The sequence below is a fragment of the Gymnoscopelus braueri genome, assembly GCF_963280865.1.
Source record: "Gymnoscopelus braueri genome assembly, chromosome: 12".
NCBI classification, from domain to species: domain Eukaryota; kingdom Metazoa; phylum Chordata; class Actinopteri; order Myctophiformes; family Myctophidae; genus Gymnoscopelus; species Gymnoscopelus braueri.
The window spans coordinates 1,424,609-1,441,558 of NC_137614.1; the positions used below are offsets into that span (position 1 = coordinate 1,424,609).

Sequence of the window (16,950 nt, forward strand, 5' to 3'; positions counted from 1 at the left end):
TATGCAAGTGCTTACAATGCACAGTTTAATTTTGAGGTACTTCTATTTTCCTTTCCATTTTTGTTACTTCTACTCCACTACAATTACAGCAGATTTGATTATTAATACAAAACCTACAGTAACCACACACAGCCGATCTACAATGTGATGCTTTACGAGCTTGTAGATCTGCTATTTTCTGAAAATGTAAAAGTATATTTTAATACTTTGAGTACCCCCCCACACACACACACCATACTCCACCGCCCCCCACCACCTACACCACATGACATACCCCTCCCTCTGCTATTCGGAAAAAGCCGATCTTCTTGTATTCCGCGGACAGCTTTGAAATCCACGGACGGCCTTGAAATCTGCAGTAATATCCGCGATCGCGGAATCGCGGATTTCTGGGGGGACTAGTTAGTTATTGGTTCCCGGAAGAGTAAATTTGGCCATAGGCCAAGCCATATAGAACAGGTACATAAAAAAAATACCACCAAAGTGGAAAAAGCGGCACTCCAAAATAATAGATGCAAGACAGGCTCAGATACACGTTCTTCTATAGATAACGCTAATGCGTTTGGTATAGAACAGGGTTTGTCTGTATGTATTGTGGAGTCTCGCTAGGAGACCGCCTGACAGGTAGGCACCTCACCGTGGAGAGACAGTGGGAGAGAGACAGAGAGAGGCTCAACAGTCAGCGCAGCAGCCTGGGCCGCGTCATCGAGGGGCGTTACCTGCCAATCTCCCTCATGAATCAGCCCCAACTTAGCGCACCTGCGAGGACCGGCTAGGTGGGGCACCAAACTACAAAAGCAGCCACTCTGTCTCAGTCTCTCACTGGCTCTTCTGGTGAACGGATGGGTGCTCAGGCAGTAAGCGAATACTCCACTATGTCCCTCACAATTGTAATTGCTGGTGAAATGTAGAACTAAAAGACTGTCTCTTTTCACTTCATAGGCAACCTGTGGAACGATGTAAAGCAATGCTGAATTATGATGCATGGAAACCCCGAACCCGGGAAGAACCTGTGTTGACCAATACTTTCCTTATGATTTAAACGCATGAACAATGCTCTGTGAAGCCCGATTCTGAAATAGACGCCCTTAATTGGGTTTGTACCCTGCCTTCTGTGTCTTGGCCTTGATCAGTATCCCACATATGGTGAAGAATACTGGTAATACTGATCCACGCCAAAACCCACAAGATGGAGCACGCAACCACTTTAACGGCGCTACTAAAAAGCCAAACTGACTTGCAGACAGCGGTACAAAAATTAATAGACAGAATCGCCAGAGATGTAGCCAGTACTCACGCACGACGGGAGGTGCTCACTAAATTGTCACCAGAAGATGATATTGAAACGTACCTGGAGGTGTTTGAGCGCACTGCTGCTAGAGAGAGGTGGCCAGTGCCTGACTGGGCCTTACTCTGGGCCCCCTTCCTCACCGGCGAGGCCCAGCGTGTCTGCCGGGACCTGTCGCTGGCCGATGCCAGGGACTATCGCTAACTGAAGGAAGCCATCTTGGCCAGCCAGGGCTACAGCCTATAGTCCTGTAGCAGAGGCCCTCAGATTTTGAGATACCCCCACCCGAGTTAGAACAAAACACAACCATGTTTTTTCTTATCTTTAGGGTCTCCCATTAATGAAATGTATTGTTGTGAAATTTTCTTTTGGGGCAAAATTAGTTTTTTGGGCTATTCTTTAGAACTACCCCAATCTCTGAAAAAGGCACATCCGAATAGGGCAAAGGTGACCAAAAATGCTATAACTTGAGAATGCTCACTCTTATCTTCATTAAATTTGCTGAGGTATGAACCAGGTGTCTACCCTACATCACCAAAGAGTCAGAATGTAATTTACCTAAAGAAATACTGAAATATAGTCCTTTAAACATACCTTTAGTTTAGGGCGGAAATTGTACTTTTGTAGTGAGGACTCCTCTACTTTCCCTCATTTAGAAAAAAACCCCATATATTTATGTCAAATAAGCTGTTACTGCATAGCGTTAGATGCTATTAAAAAAATAACCAGTGGTTGTGTGGAGAGATCTAGTACAGTTTTATTGCAAATGAGACTTCTTTAGACATACCCCTTCTCTGAAACAGTCAAATTAAGTCACTCTGAATGGAACATAGGTGACTGTAAGCCTAAGTTGATGATGGTCGTCATATTTTGGTAAAGAAAGTCCAGGTGGATGTACACTCAGGATGTGAGTAACCTAATAAGGTGTCCTACATTTAAGGTGTATGAAACAGAGAGATACAAGGCATAAATATAATTGTATTTATTGAAACATGAAAATCAGTATCTCCTACCTAAATCACAGTTTGATGTTGTCTTGACATGACAAAATAATGTAATAATAATAATAATAACATTTATCAGACAAATCTCAACATTCCTTATGTCATTTCAGAAAACAACAAACAGGAGAATGAAATGGAAAACTGTGTGTGTGTGTGTGTGTGTGTGTGTGTGTGTGTGTGTGTGTGTGTGTGTGTGTGTGTGTGTGTGTGTGTGTGTGTGTGTGTGTGTGTGTGTGTGTGTAATAGAATGTCAAATATCAGGCTCTTCAGACACATCTGGTGACACATTTTGACATTCTGCACAGCAGGTGCAGAACTCCGTACAGGGAAGGCCAACAGAGAGGCACTGGCACTTTCCACTCACTGTACAATGTTCATCTTTGCAGTACAAATGAGTAATGTCTCTCACCTCTTTAGGTGCGGACGGTTTCTTAAATAGGACTGCTTCAATGGCTCCATCTCTGACAATCCATCCCTTGTCGATAGGACTCCACAACGTGGGTTTAGGGATGTGACTGTGGCACCATATCGCTGTCTGGTACATTACTCTTCGTACATGTTGTTCAAATGCATCCTCTGTTGGTGGAAGATTTGCAGAGGCTGCATCTGTTGTTGATGCAATTATGAACCTCAGTTCATCCAAGTTGGTGCACATGCGACCATTTTCATTTTTCTTTTTGCCGTAAAGTCAAAGTGCAAACTCTCTTGCTACTGGCAAGGACTTTTCCAAGCATGCAGAAAATCCAAAATGGGCCAGATCTTTGAGCTTGCTGAGATGGCTCTTCAGTTTGTTGAAGGCTGTACTTTTTCCTATCCTGTACAAACTGCTGGTGGTGTCACAGCCAGTGAGTGCATGACAGGCTGGTACACAGCTGGACAGGTCTTTTCCAATTTTCTCGGATATGGTATTGATGGTATATAAAAGACACAATGACCCATTGTGTGTAGGCTGTTGATAAGGGCCTTGCTGCCAAACTCATGATGGATCATGATGCCCAGTCCTAGTGTGATGGGTGTACGGCTGCTGCAGCACTTTGCAATTATATCATGGCAAAAGGTTATTACACTTATGTTATCCTTTGTTGCTGGGTCATTATTACACATCTGCACTTTTTTAAATGCATGTGAACTAACACACCAGTTCACAAAATCATATAAAATGTCTGGTACATATTTACTGCACTGGAGAAGGGACATCTTATCACTGCTTATGTAGAATTGAGGCTCATGCTCAACCTTTTCCATGGCTTTCCTTAAAATACCTGCAGCCTGGTGTAGAATTTGTTCTTCTGTTATATGTTCTCTGAGGAGAGCAGCTTCTTGCATTGCTTGACCAACAGTAATGCCACCAGAACAGATCAAATCAGATTTTCCAGGACGTTCAATGAAAACCAGCTTCTCCCCATAATGTTCGATCAACTTTATTTTGAGTCTCCAAGCTGGATAATTTGCAGGTTCTTCAGCAGTACTTACTTTTCCTACATAGCTCTGAGTTAGAGCGCTTAGTGTGGTGACAGTCATATTCTTTGAAAACACTGTTATACTTAATTCTTCAGTCAATGACATGAAAGCTTTTTCATGTGCATTTAATTTATTTTCTGACAGAAGTTTGTTTCTGGCTGCTCTGATATTATTTTCAGAAATATAGTGTCCCATGCAGCTTCTGTGATACTTTGCATCATAAGCAAATAAATCTTAATGCGTCAGCATACGAAGATGAATTTTGTCATCAAACCTCTCTGAGGCTGCATCGAGGACTTTTGACCTTGTACTTTCACCTGTACCAGTACTTATAGGGGTAAGGCCTTCTTTCTTTGTGGCTTTCTGGCTGCAAATAAAACACTGGCTGCGGATGTCAAATCCTGGTTCTCTGTTCAGTCTTTTGCTTTGACATTGATCCCTGGCTAGTTCTTGCTCACTGCCACTGGCAGTAGGCATATAGTTGCTTGAACTTGAATAATTGGCCCTACATGACCTGTGATATGAAACTTTAAACTTGAAGGACAGTATGTCGTCTGAGTGGATAGTCTCTTATGGACTTCATCACCCCGTTCCTGGGCAACCTTCAATTTGGTTTTGAGTCCTTCCAAGGTTGCGTTCTTGACATGTGGATTATTTTTATCTCCTTGTAGAGGTTTTTCACATATTAAGCACAATGTTTTGTCCAGTGTCTGTGAATGTGGCTTGCTTGCTGTTTCTGTTGGCTCCATTTTTACAGTGAACTCTGGTAAATATGGAACAGTTAATTAGAGTTGCCTATTTTTTTCACATTTAATTTGATACTATTCTTGGTAACATGAAATAGGCCTCAAATTTAAGCTCTTCAAAAAGATCTGTTACTGTTATGCATGTAATGCTAACTTCTATCATTGCTTCAGATAGCTGATTGGTGATATAACAGTAATACAACACAACATATTCTACAATCTAAATGTATCAAATTAAGGAATACCATAGTATTACATTTGTGTAGACATTTGTGTTACCTGTTATCGGTCATTTGATTGGTGGTTTCTTTACTTTATGGCACAGTGCACATTTCTCCCCCTGGAAAGCCATGTGAGAGTTTTTGGATAGAATTGTGAAGCCACAGTCCTTCCCCTGCTCTCATTGGTTGAACTTAATTGACTTCAATGTACTGCTTAAAGAAACAGTAATCACAGTATTGCATTTGTGTAATGCTTCTCTGTATTGAGCCCTGCAATTTTCAACAAAATGAATTAATCTATGCACCTTTGGTTTGGATGTGTATATAAAAAGTTTCTTACTACTGAAATCATAAATTCATATTTCCATGAATTAATGACATGGCTGACATGACATTAATGACATGGCTTCATGTTGCCCCTGCCACACACAGCAATCATGTGTGAGTGTGATTGAATATGGTGCTGTACTTACATAATTGCCTCAACATTGCCCCAAATGTTGCCCCAAAATCACAACAATAGATATTCAGGGAGGGTTAAACAATGCCAACTGAGAAGGAATTTGACTTTTAATTTGATTTTGACTTTTATTTGGTATATATAAAGGACAAAAAATAAAGTGTTATTCCAACATTTTAATAATGTTTTATTTCCAGAGAAGGAGATAATATCTAAAGAAGTCTAATTTGCAATAACACTGTACTAGATCTCTCCACACAACCACTGGTAATTGTTTAATAGCATCTTAAGCTATGCAGTAACAGCTTATTTGACATAAATATATGTTTTTTTTTCTAAATGAGGGAAAGTAGAGGAGTCCACACTACAAAAGTACCATTTCCGCCTAAATTAAAAGTATGTTTAAAGGACTATATTTTAGTATTTCTTTAGGTAAATTACATTCTCTTTGGTGATGTAGGGTAGACACCTGGTTCATACCTCAGCAAATTTGATAAAGATAAGAGTGAGCATTCTCAAGTTATAACATTTTTGGTCACCTTTGCCCTATTCGGATTTGCCTTTTTCAGAGATTGAGGTAGTTCTAAAGAATAGCCAAAAAAACTAATTTTGCCCCAAAATAAAATTTCACAACAATCCATTTCATTAATAGTCCATGAGCCAGACAAGATTTCATTATCGAAAGAGTGGGCAAAACCAAACCTATATTAAATTGTTCATAGGGTCAATACGAGTACATAAATATATGATAACCTTTCCACAGGAGCAGCTTTTTCATAGTTATCACACATTTAGTTATTTTCCCCATACGTACATGACAGGTGAAAAAATGACAACATTTAAAAAAGAGTTATCATAATGAAACTTCCTGAGTTGATTACTTACATGAAGACAATGATTTATTGTATTACAAGTATTCTGAAATTGTATATTTAAATATGCAAATTAGGCATTATGAAAATATGCCCGAATTTGTATAACTTTCCAGAATCAACATTGGAACATTGGACAAAGCCAGAGTCAACATTCTTATTTCATTTTGTTAAGATGTTGGAGTCAAAGGTTTTTAACGAGGGAATATTCAATATCTGGCTCAATTTTGGGGCTCTGGCTCATGGACTAAATGCCTAATTTGCATATTTAAATATACAATTTCAGAAAACTTGTAATACGATAAATCATTGTCTTCATGTAAGTAATCAACTCAGGAAGTTTCATTATGATAACTCTTTTTTAAATGTTGTAATTTTTTCACCTGTCATGTACGTATGGGGAAAATAACTAAATGTGTGATAACTATGAAAAAGCTGCTCCTGTGGAAAGGTTATCATATATTTATTTACTCGTATTGACCCTATGAACAATTTAATATAGGTTTGGTTTTGCCCACTCTTTCGATAATCATTGCTCAATTTTGGGGCTCTGGCTCATGGACTATAATGGGAGACCCTAAAGATAAGAAAAAACATGGTTGTGTTTTGTTCTATCTCGGGTGGGGGTATCTCAATTTTGGGGCTCTGGCTCATGGACTATAATGGGAGACCCTAAAGATAAGAAAAAACATGGTTGTGTTTTGTTCTATCTCGGGTGGGGGTATCTCAAAAACTAAGGCCTTTTTTGAGGGCTTGCTACAGGACTACTACCCACCCGAGCGCAGCGCTACCACAGCTGGGCCTACAACGCGGCCCAGCCGCCTCGGCCCCAGGTGGCGGCCCTATTAGGCACAGCGCACAGCTGGCTGACGAGTGGAGGAGAGACCCCCGTGATCGACTGACTAGTGATTGACCGATGTATTCGTTCCTTGCCGCCTGACGCCCGAAGATACGCCTCACAAGTGAGCCCGAATTCACTGGAGGCGCTTGTCGCCCTACTGGAGAACCACCAAGTGAGCGTGGACATGATGAGGGCAGACGCAGCCGAGGCCCCCGGCGAGGAGAAGGCAAGCCGCGACCAGAGGAGGGCGCCCCCACCGAACCCGTCCGACGCCCGAACCGAAGCCGCCGTCGCCGAGGGGCCCACCCGGGGCCCACAGCAGCGGCGCTGCTACGTCTGTGGCCAAGCGGACCACATATACTGGGCCTGACCGGGTCGAGACCACGATGTCTCCATGGGAACCGCTGTCAGCTTCGACGCCGCCCGCCCCTGCCTGCACACCGGGACCGGACACAGACGCCACGCCCGCCTGCCGGTGAAGATCGGGGGCACCGACACCCATGTCCTCCTTGACTCGGGGAGCGCGGTGACGCTCGTGCGCGTTGACCTGGCGGGAAAGCTCGGCGCCACCACCGTCCTGGTGACCTGCGTGCACGGCGACGTGCGCCACTATCCAGTGACGCAGCTCCGCATCCAGACGCCGAGGGGGGACGCCGTGGTACCGGCCGGCGTTGTGCCGAACCTGCCCGTGCCGCTGCTGATCGGGCCGATTGCGTCCTGTTCGCCCGCTACTGGGACCCTGGCCTACGAAGTGGAACACCCCGCCGCCGCCACCGGGCCCACTCCACGCCTGCCCAGCGTTCCGACCCACCTCCCCCGACGGAGTGAGCGACACGTCCCCCGAAGAGGACAGGACCGAGGAGACAGAGGAGAGAGAGGAAGAGGAGGGGAACCAAACCACGGTGCGCCGCGGCCACCGACGAGGACCCGGACCCCTTCGCCGAGTTCCCGGGCGCCGAACCGACTGAACCCCCGAGGGCAGGCGAGTTCGCCATGGCAAAAAACCCCCCCCCCCCCCCCCCCCCCGGCCGACCTTCCACAACCCACTGGTACCCATCATCAGCACGCCGTTCTCCCACCTCGCCATGGACATCGTGGGCCCACTGCCAAAGTCCGGCCGTGGACACCGCTAAATACTGGTAATACTTGACTATGCTACTCGTTATTCGGAGGCCATTTCCCTACGGTTGGCCCACGAACTGTTAATGTTGTTTGCCGAGTGGGAATAGCCGAGGAAGTGCTAACTGATCAAGGAACCTGTTTCATGTCTAGAGTAATGACACGGTTGTACAAATGGTTAACTCATTGAGTGCCCAAATTATTTCTGGCTATTTCTGGCCAGTAAGATTTTTTTTTTTTTTTTTTTTCAAAGTAAAAATACAAAGCAAAATACAGCCTTTTTCAGTTATAAGTTAAACAAGGAGTGGATGGAGCTGCAAATCTTCAGATAATGATATCTTAAGTTCTAAAAAAAATAAAAAAAAATTGCACTCAATGAGTTAGAAGTGAAACGCATACGTACCTCAGTCTACCACCCCCAAACCGATGGTCTGGTGGAAAGGTTCAACCAGACGCTAAACAAAATGTTTAAAAAACGTATTGATGTGGACGGGAAAGACTGGGACCAGTTGATCCCGTATGTGCTCTTTGCCATCAGGGAGGTGCCGCAGGCGTCCACGGGGTTCTCGCCATTTGAATTGGTGTACGGCCGGAGACCCCGTGGACTACTCGATATCGCCAAGGAAGCCTGGGAGTGCCAGCCTTCCCCCCACCGCAGCGTTGTGGAGCCTGTGGACCGCCTCCAGGCCCGGGCGAAGAAGATATGGCCTCTGGTGCGCGAACACATGGAGAAAACCCAACGAGACCAGGCCCGCACCTACAACCGCGGCGCGACGCTCCGTGAGTTCCAGGTGGGGGAGAAAGTGCTGGTGCTAGTCCCCAGCAGCGAGTGCAAATTCCTGGCGAAATGGCAAGGACCGTATGAAGTGGTGGAAAAGATGGGGCCCGTGGACTACAAAGTGAGCCAGCCCGGCCGGCGAAAAGGCCACCAGATATACCACATGAACACTTTAAAAAGATGGAACACAGCCCAGCCGCTGCCCATGCCGGCCTTGTTGGCCACCGTCTCCCCGCAGAGCCTGCCCCCAGTCCCCATCGGAGATGACCTCTCCCCCGCCCAGACCCAGGAGATCAAGGACCTGCTGGGGCGGAGTCGAGATATCTTCTCCGAGGTCCCCGGACGGACACCGTCATACACCACGACATACGCACCGACCCCGGAAAGGTGGTGCGTCAACGCCCGTATCGTATTCCCGAGGCCAGACACGGGGCCATAAAGGAGGAAGTGACCAAGATGTTGGAGCTCGGGGTCATAGAAGAGTCCTACAGCCCCTGGACGAGTCCAATTGTATATTAGTGCCGAAACCCTGCGGTTCTGCAATGATTTTCGATAGCTAAATGACGTCTCCATAGTGCTGCACGATTCTTGCTCAAATGTGAATCACGATTTTCCTCCATAAGAATTGAGATCACGATTCTCACACGATTCTCTTGTAAATATAAAAATTTTAAGCAAAAAAAAATCGCCATAATTTAAAATCGAGATTGCATAGGTGTCTGAATCGAGATCAGGATTTTTTTTCGATTAATTGTGCAGCACTACGTCTCCACCTTCGATGCGTATCCGATGCCCCGGGTGGACGAGCTCATCGAGCGCCTCGGACCGGCCCGATTCGTCAGCACCCTCGACCTGACCAAGGGCTACTGGCAGCCAGGTGCCTCTGACGGACCGGGCCAAGGCGAAGACGGCCTTCTCCACGCCCGATGGCCTTTTCCAGTACACTGCCGTTCGGAGTGCATGGCGCGCCAGCCACCTTCCAGCGGCTGATGGATCGAGTGCTGCGGCCGCACCGCGCCTACGCAGCAGCCTACCTAGATGACATCGTAATCCACAGCCCCAGCTGGACCCTCCACCTGCAGCACCTCCACGCCATACTGGACGCCCTCAGACGAGCCGGGCTGACCGCAAACGCAAAGAAGTGCCGCATCGGCTTGACGGAGACCGACTACCTCGGCTTCACCATGGGGAGAGGATGTGTGAGACCGCAGACGCGCAAGGTGGAGCGCATCCAAGACTGAAAATTAAGCGAATACTCCACTATGTCCCTCACAATTGTAATTGCTGGTGAAATGTAGAACTAAAAGACTGTCTCTTTTACTTCATAGGCAACCTGTGGAACGATGTAAAGCAATGCTGAATTATAATGCATGGAAACCCCAAACCCGGGAAGACCCTGTGTTGACCAATACCTTATGATTTAAACGCATGAACAATGCTCTGTGAAGCCCGATTCTGAAATGAACGCCCGTAATTGGGTTTGTACCCTGCCTTCTGTGTCTTGGCCTTGATCAGTATCCCACAGTATGTACAGTATTTATTTCCCCTCAAAAGTAGACCAATCACATCTCATGCCGTTAAGTGCATAACATCATGAAACAGAAACATCTCCACACATGAAAGCTTGAAATGTCGGGTGAAAGTTGGGTCGTAGTTTAAAATCTATGTAAAATAGTTTTTATGGCGTGGCTCTGTATGTCTGGAAATAGGTCTGTGAGTCTGCGAATCAGTCTGTCTGTGTATCCGGGACGAATCTCACAAACCGTTTTGACGATCAGCGCCAAATTGCTGCACGCTGATCAAGGAAGTATTTTTCCACTTCTGATAGAATGTACTATGTACGATGTGTACAATGCTTTTTGGTTATGGTATTTTGTTATGGTTTATTATTATCAGTGTCAAGATATTTTTGCAATGGTTATTGTACAGTGAAAATGTTATATTGTTGCACTTCTACAACAGAGCAGAACAGAACAAAATGTCAGAAATAAAAAGCATGTGAAACTTACTGAGTGGGTGGTCTTCAGGTTCCTCGTGTTTAATAGAAATGTCCTTGGCTGAGTCTGGAGAGTTCATCTTCACCTGCAGTCTGGACTCCACACACTGGTCTGAATGAAGGAATTGAATAAATACTTTAATAACTGCAGACCTAGTGGTGTCAAGAATAACAGTAATATTTGCAGAAGGTAAAGGCAATATGGCGTAAGCCCAACTCATTACCATATGAATCTTGGGTGCAAGATTATAGGATTCATATATTAGGGGAGAAATCATTTGTAATTTAAGATTACATAAAGAAGAATGTGTCAAAAGATGGACTCCTGCAATACAAATAATGGTCTAAAGTGAATAAGGTGAAAGTAGCCAATCTGTTTTTTTATGTTTCTGCAACCAGACAGGATGAGCAATTTGTTTGATCATCAGGATATTATCATTGTCATGATACAGTTTGTCATAATTATTTCTTAGTAAAATTAGATATAGTGACAGCCCTACAACAGAACAGAGACAAAAAAGGGGGAAAAAAAGTTCATCTTCACCTGCAGTCAGGACTCCACACACTGGCCTGACATGAAGGAATTGAATAAGGACTTTAAAGATGGGGTTCCATGGTTCTTTTCCCCCTAAAACATAGTCATTGGGTATTATTATTATACTAGAGATTCGGGACACTTACACCTACGTCACACTGCCCATCCGACCAATATGTCTGAGTCATAGGGTAAGTTCGGAAATACAGCACTGAGCGCACTGGCCAATACAAACTAATAGGCGAGTGCGCTCCGGTGCGCAATTTCCGAACGCACCCATAGTGTTGGGGGTTTGTCAGAGAAACCGTTGTACCTGTCTGTCTGTGTTCCTTTTGTGACCATATATGGAGATGTCTGTTTATGTCTTTCTTTATTCTTTATTCTTTATTCAGATCCCCATTAGCTTCCGCTGCCGCGGTCGCTAATCTTCCTGGGGTCCACATAAAACATCACAACATAAAACAACATACAATATACATACACACAACAACTGACACTCGTCAGTCCAAAACTAAGCTACATTAAAATGCCAATGATATAGATACTACAGGTACATTGGTTAAACATCATGTACAAAAACATATTGATCATTCTAATTGTGTGATCTCTCTCATTAATATCTGTTTAATAGATTTTTTTAATATATATTTGCTCTTAATTTGTTTAATATTTGCGGATAATGAGTTCCATTGTTGGGTGGCTCTATAAATAACAGTTTTTTTTAAGTACTTCTGACTTTGGTTTTGGAAGTTCCAAATACCCTGAGCTTACCTGTCTTGTTTGATATCTATGTTTTAGACCTGCATTAAGTAATTGATCTCTGAAGAAATCTGGCTTCCCCTCAATAAATGCATTTCTGGAAAATGTTATAAGACTTGATGTTAACTTAGCCTCAACAGTTAACCATGCCAAACTGTGGTGCATCCTTGTAACATTAGTTCTAAAAGAGCAATACAGTGCTAATCTTGCAGCTCTATTTTGTGCTAGCTGGAGTTTTCTTATATCCATTTTAGCAGCAGAGGACCACACAACCATACAGTACTCTAAATGTGAAAGGACTAATGCCTGTGTTACCTCCTTTCTAATTATTGGTGTAATATAGGGAGAACATCTGCGTGTAACTGCAATACCCTGCCCCATTTTCACAACAATACTATCAATATGATCCGACCATGTTAAGCGCTCATCAATTGTGACTATCTGACAAATCTGTCTACCTGTGTCTCTTTTGTGACCATATATAGAGATCCCTGATGTCATCAGTATATGCCCATATTTTGGAATGGGCATATTAGTTGGATCGGCGGTTCTGGACAACTGAATATCTGAACTACTCAAGAAGCCGAGTTTGAAGTCGCTCGGTCCCATATATGCACATGACCATATATGGGCATAGTGGTCGGATCTGTGGGTCCCAAGGCAAAATGTAGAAAATGTATGGCATCAAAATCAGTGTAACCAGTTTAAACCTACCGTATATACGTAGGTGATCTGCAAATAGCAGAACTACAAGGTATTGAATAATGATGCATTATTCTCTCTTTTATTTTTACAACTTTTACTTTAAACTGGAAGATAATGGGATGAGCAAGTACAACATGATTCTTGCAGTATTATCCTTCAAGTTGTTGAGTACAATATTTCTGGTTTAAGAAAACAGACAACTACATTATATTACTACAGTATGTACATAGTTAATGGGTTTGAAGCTAAACTGTTAATTTGCAGCCCATGAACAAGACAGAGAAACTATTTTCAATGCCATGCATTACCTGGATGGTCATTCTCTCTGACACACTACATTATGACAAATGTTTAGTTGGTAAGGATTCAATGTCTGGTGCATGAAGACATGGAGCTCTAACTTCATTTAACAATTACATTAACATTACTGTGGACAGAGTAAAGATCCTACTGGTTTACGAGATACGTTTACACCTCATTGCTTATTATGGAGATTAACCACACTGATGTTACTGTAGGGTTACAATGATAATAGTGACGTCAACAACAACATGCTACAAAACAATAATGGAGTTATAGCCTTAGATAAAGACTCTCGTAGATGTATTTTATCGATGTTGACAGTTTTTATCTCTACGAGAGTCTTAGCTACCACTCTCCTAGATTGCCCTGGAATGTAAGCTCCAAAGCCTGTACTTCTCCAAACATGTACAAATGCAAGTCATAGGTGCTTACCCGGTTGGCCCAAATGTTAATTCGGTGTTCGGTCTGTTTTAGGCTGTTTGTGCAATGTATTAGTCCATATTCCTTAACAAAGAAGTGTTTTAATCCCGTTTGTGGCCGAGCGCCATTTCCCCCCCTCGTTTACTTTGTTTACATTGAGTGTAATTCCGGCATTCACCGGATGCGCCCACTCACTAACGGTAACTTCCGACAGAATCTTCCACTAAAGGGATTAAAACACATCTTTATTGAAAAATATGGACTAATACATTGCACAAACACGCCGGACACCGAGTTAACATTTGGGGCAAGCGGGTAAACACCTTATATTTCGCATTTGTACATGTTTGGAGAAATTCGGGCTTTACTGGTGACATTCCAGGACAATCTGGGATACTATGAAGCTACTATGGAGCTATTGTTTGTGTTTATGATCACTTTATAACAAGCAAATTAACAGCTAAGAGTAACTAGATTTATGTTCCAACTTAAATTAGTTAATAAAGACAAATAGATTAAACAAGACACGATCCGTTCATCTTGATAAACAGATGAAACCCAACATGAATGAGTTGATCTTTACCTGCTGTGTTTCAGTGGTTGAGCTGCTAACAAACGTCCTCCTGCTGCTTAACGACGACACTGTTTAGAAACGACACGATTTAGTTGTCTTTGTATTTTACTTTTATATAAATCTATGGTATTTTAAAGTGTCTTTTATATAAATCTATGGTATTTTAAAGTGTCTTTTATATAAATCTATGGTATTTTAAAGTGTCAACAACAGTCAGTCAACACCATGTTGTTTTCACTGCTGCATTGTGGGTATATTCTTCTTCTGACGACCACTTTGTCTATACGCCAGTTGGTGTATTGCTGCCCCCTACTGTTGGTCTCGGGTACTGTCCATTGTTTATATAGAGCATAGAGTTAAAAAATAATAGAGAGGGCACCCGATATCCCCTCCCATCCACTTGCATTGAGTTGCTCACACAGCGCATGGGCCATAAGAGTTAGGCATGGGCCGAAATCACCCCTTCTTCCGGGTTGTGAAATGTGTTGGGCGAGGCCTATTTGGGGCTCCTGCGCGTCACTCTGTGACGCGTTTTGCGTCACAGAAGCGCGCAGCCCCGTGCGCAAGCTCGTGCGCACGCTCGTGAGTCGAGCCCATTGGTCGAAACCGTTTTCGCTCGTTCGTGTAGGAGCCCCAGGCCGTTGTAAGCTGCAGTACCATGAATGGCCAGCATGTCCATTTGTCTTCAATGAAACCAAAGATTGTTAATATAGAAAGATACACAATCTCCACTGGAGCCACTAGAGGCGAAGTAGTACACAAATCCTACAAATGGTCTCCTAAGTAGGCGTGGTTTGCTTCTCCCCCGACCATCCCACCACCCTCCCCCTCCCCTCTCCCTGGCTGACAACGTCATGTGGATGTGTATTTGTGTACTGTATTTTCTTCATTAAAGAAAATAAATGCTTTACATGTTTGAAAGTGCACTGTTATTGGCAAAGATGCTTTTAAGAAACCTATGAAATTCCCCCCACAAACACACACGTATTATTCAGTCTTATGCTAGATGTGCTCCTGTTTCTGCTCAATGTTAACCATATATATATATATATATATATATATATAAGGTATAATTGGTAAGGTATATTTTACCACTATAGACCATATGTTTAGCATGAATGTTATGTTTAGCAAAATGTCATGATTCCCAAATCATACCCCATCAACCAAGACAGTTAATAATGGAAAATTATATTATTGAGCATTAAAACACACATTTTATTTAATTTGTATTATGTCCATAATGATTTCACGTACTATATTCACATAAATAATCTCAGTTAATCAGTTCTTAGAAGATCTAATGGGGACACAGCATAGAGTTAAAAATAAGGGACAGAGCCCTCTATGTCTCGTCCGTCAGACTGCAGATGGACTCTTCAGATATCTTCCCCAAAAATCTCTCGAGAGTGTGTTGCTGGGATAGAGAAAAGTCGATATCAAAGTTGATTTTCCACTCATTTGTGTCTCTAAAAAAAGCAATTTTAGTATAAAATCTTGTACATATTGTGTGTCTTGTGACGATTGGGTCTAATATTTAGTTCAGTGACCATGGAGCTAAAGAATGGTTCAGAAGCTGTGTTCACGTTCACTCTTCCATTGGAATCAATAGACTCCAACTTGCTTCCTGTCTCCTAAAAAGGCGTCCACCTACGTCACGCAGAAACGGGAAGTAAACCGGAGAATGCGACTCTTGCTATTTCCCTCTTGGATGAAACCACTGGGTTCTGGGCAAGCCCCCAGAACTACGGTAGAACATTGAAGCGGCCAAGCCTGGTGGTCAAATCTGAGAATGCACTTAAAATGCTACTGTGCGTGCGTCTCCCGTTTTGTGCGCATGCTCACGACGCGTCACGACGCATGGAGCGATTCCATTGGTTCATATTGGTTCCATATTGGTTCCTATGCTTACTTCCGGGTGCTTCAAAACGCCACTGAGCACATTCATTGAAATGATAGCTGGGGGTGGGGCAATCCGCCCTCTAGTTATATTATACCTCTATTGTTCTGGGGGCTTGATATAGACGAATCCACAGACGCGCTGCCTGTAGCTGCCTGTAGGTGGCCATTGCTGCGGTGTCACGTCCGCGGAGCATTGACACCACAGCAATGGCTGCGCCCAGGGCAGCGCTCCGTGGATTTGTGTATAGAGACACACGGTCGGAAGCGGAAGGCCTACAAATTCACGCCCACTTTTAAGACAGCACCGCTACTCGAGGTCCGTTAGAACGATGAACTGCAGCTCTCAATGCAATCTCTATGAGAGGCATTGTAAAATACCGTCATTTCACTGGTTAACTTCTGAGGCTGTAGCGATTATTTTTGTCTTCTAATAAACTGTCCCATTTGTTTGATTTATCCTTTTTAATGTCCCATATCTGTCATCTCGATATACTACCCACAATATACTATAATATACTCCATCAGTGTCTCAAAAGTTCTAGCTTCTGAAATCTTACGTTTAAGTGGTCGCATGGTATATACGTCAAGGACGCATCCCTTGAGGTTTTCAATATCCAGAAAACCGGCGAAAGTGGCCGTTTTCAATATGTTTTGGTCATTATCTCTGGAACAGAAGATCCAAGCTGCTCGGTTCAAAGCTTGTTGGATGCTTGACTTTGAGGACATTAAGCACGCAATGACACATTTTCGGGTTGTTTGGGGTTTCTAGGGGAGGCGAGATCTTAGTTGGGCAGCCAACCGCCTGTCCTGCCTCTACAGTGGGTACGCCAATGGTCGGTGCTCGTAAAGACAGTGATGTCACTGAAATGCGACAACTTGTCTGTCCGCCGTCTACCCTCTGCTGTGTTAACATTATGGGTAACTCGTTAAAGTGGCAAATTAAATGTGAAACACATCAACTATTAA

At 43.5% G+C, this 16,950-nt stretch overlaps 2 protein-coding genes across 4 annotated transcripts in view; one reads left to right on the plus strand and one right to left on the minus strand.

Annotated features, from left to right (window-relative positions):
• The window catches only part of LOC308096879 (SOSS complex subunit B2-like), a 378,668-nt gene that overhangs the window by 71,881 nt on the left and 289,837 nt on the right, over positions 1 to 16,950 (plus strand). The gene's annotated exons all lie outside the window — the stretch shown is intronic.
• LOC308096873 (uncharacterized protein) overlaps positions 1 to 16,950 on the minus strand; it is a 117,017-nt gene that overhangs the window by 3,588 nt on the left and 96,479 nt on the right. The window contains exons 1-3 of one of the 3 annotated variants that reach the window (XM_080444366.1): positions 14,092 to 14,298; positions 11,331 to 11,414; positions 10,800 to 10,898 (exon numbers count right to left, since the gene is read on the minus strand). The exons of 1 other annotated variant lie outside the window; for it this stretch is intronic. In XM_080444366.1, the coding sequence (XP_080300492.1) occupies positions 10,800 to 10,866 (67 nt within the window). In that variant the 5' untranslated portion in view covers positions 10,867 to 10,898; positions 11,331 to 11,414; positions 14,092 to 14,298. Of the gene's footprint in view, positions 1 to 10,799; positions 10,899 to 11,330; positions 11,415 to 14,091; positions 14,299 to 16,950 lie in introns of those variants that run through there. One more of the 3 variants, XM_080444367.1, reaches the window with a different exon arrangement.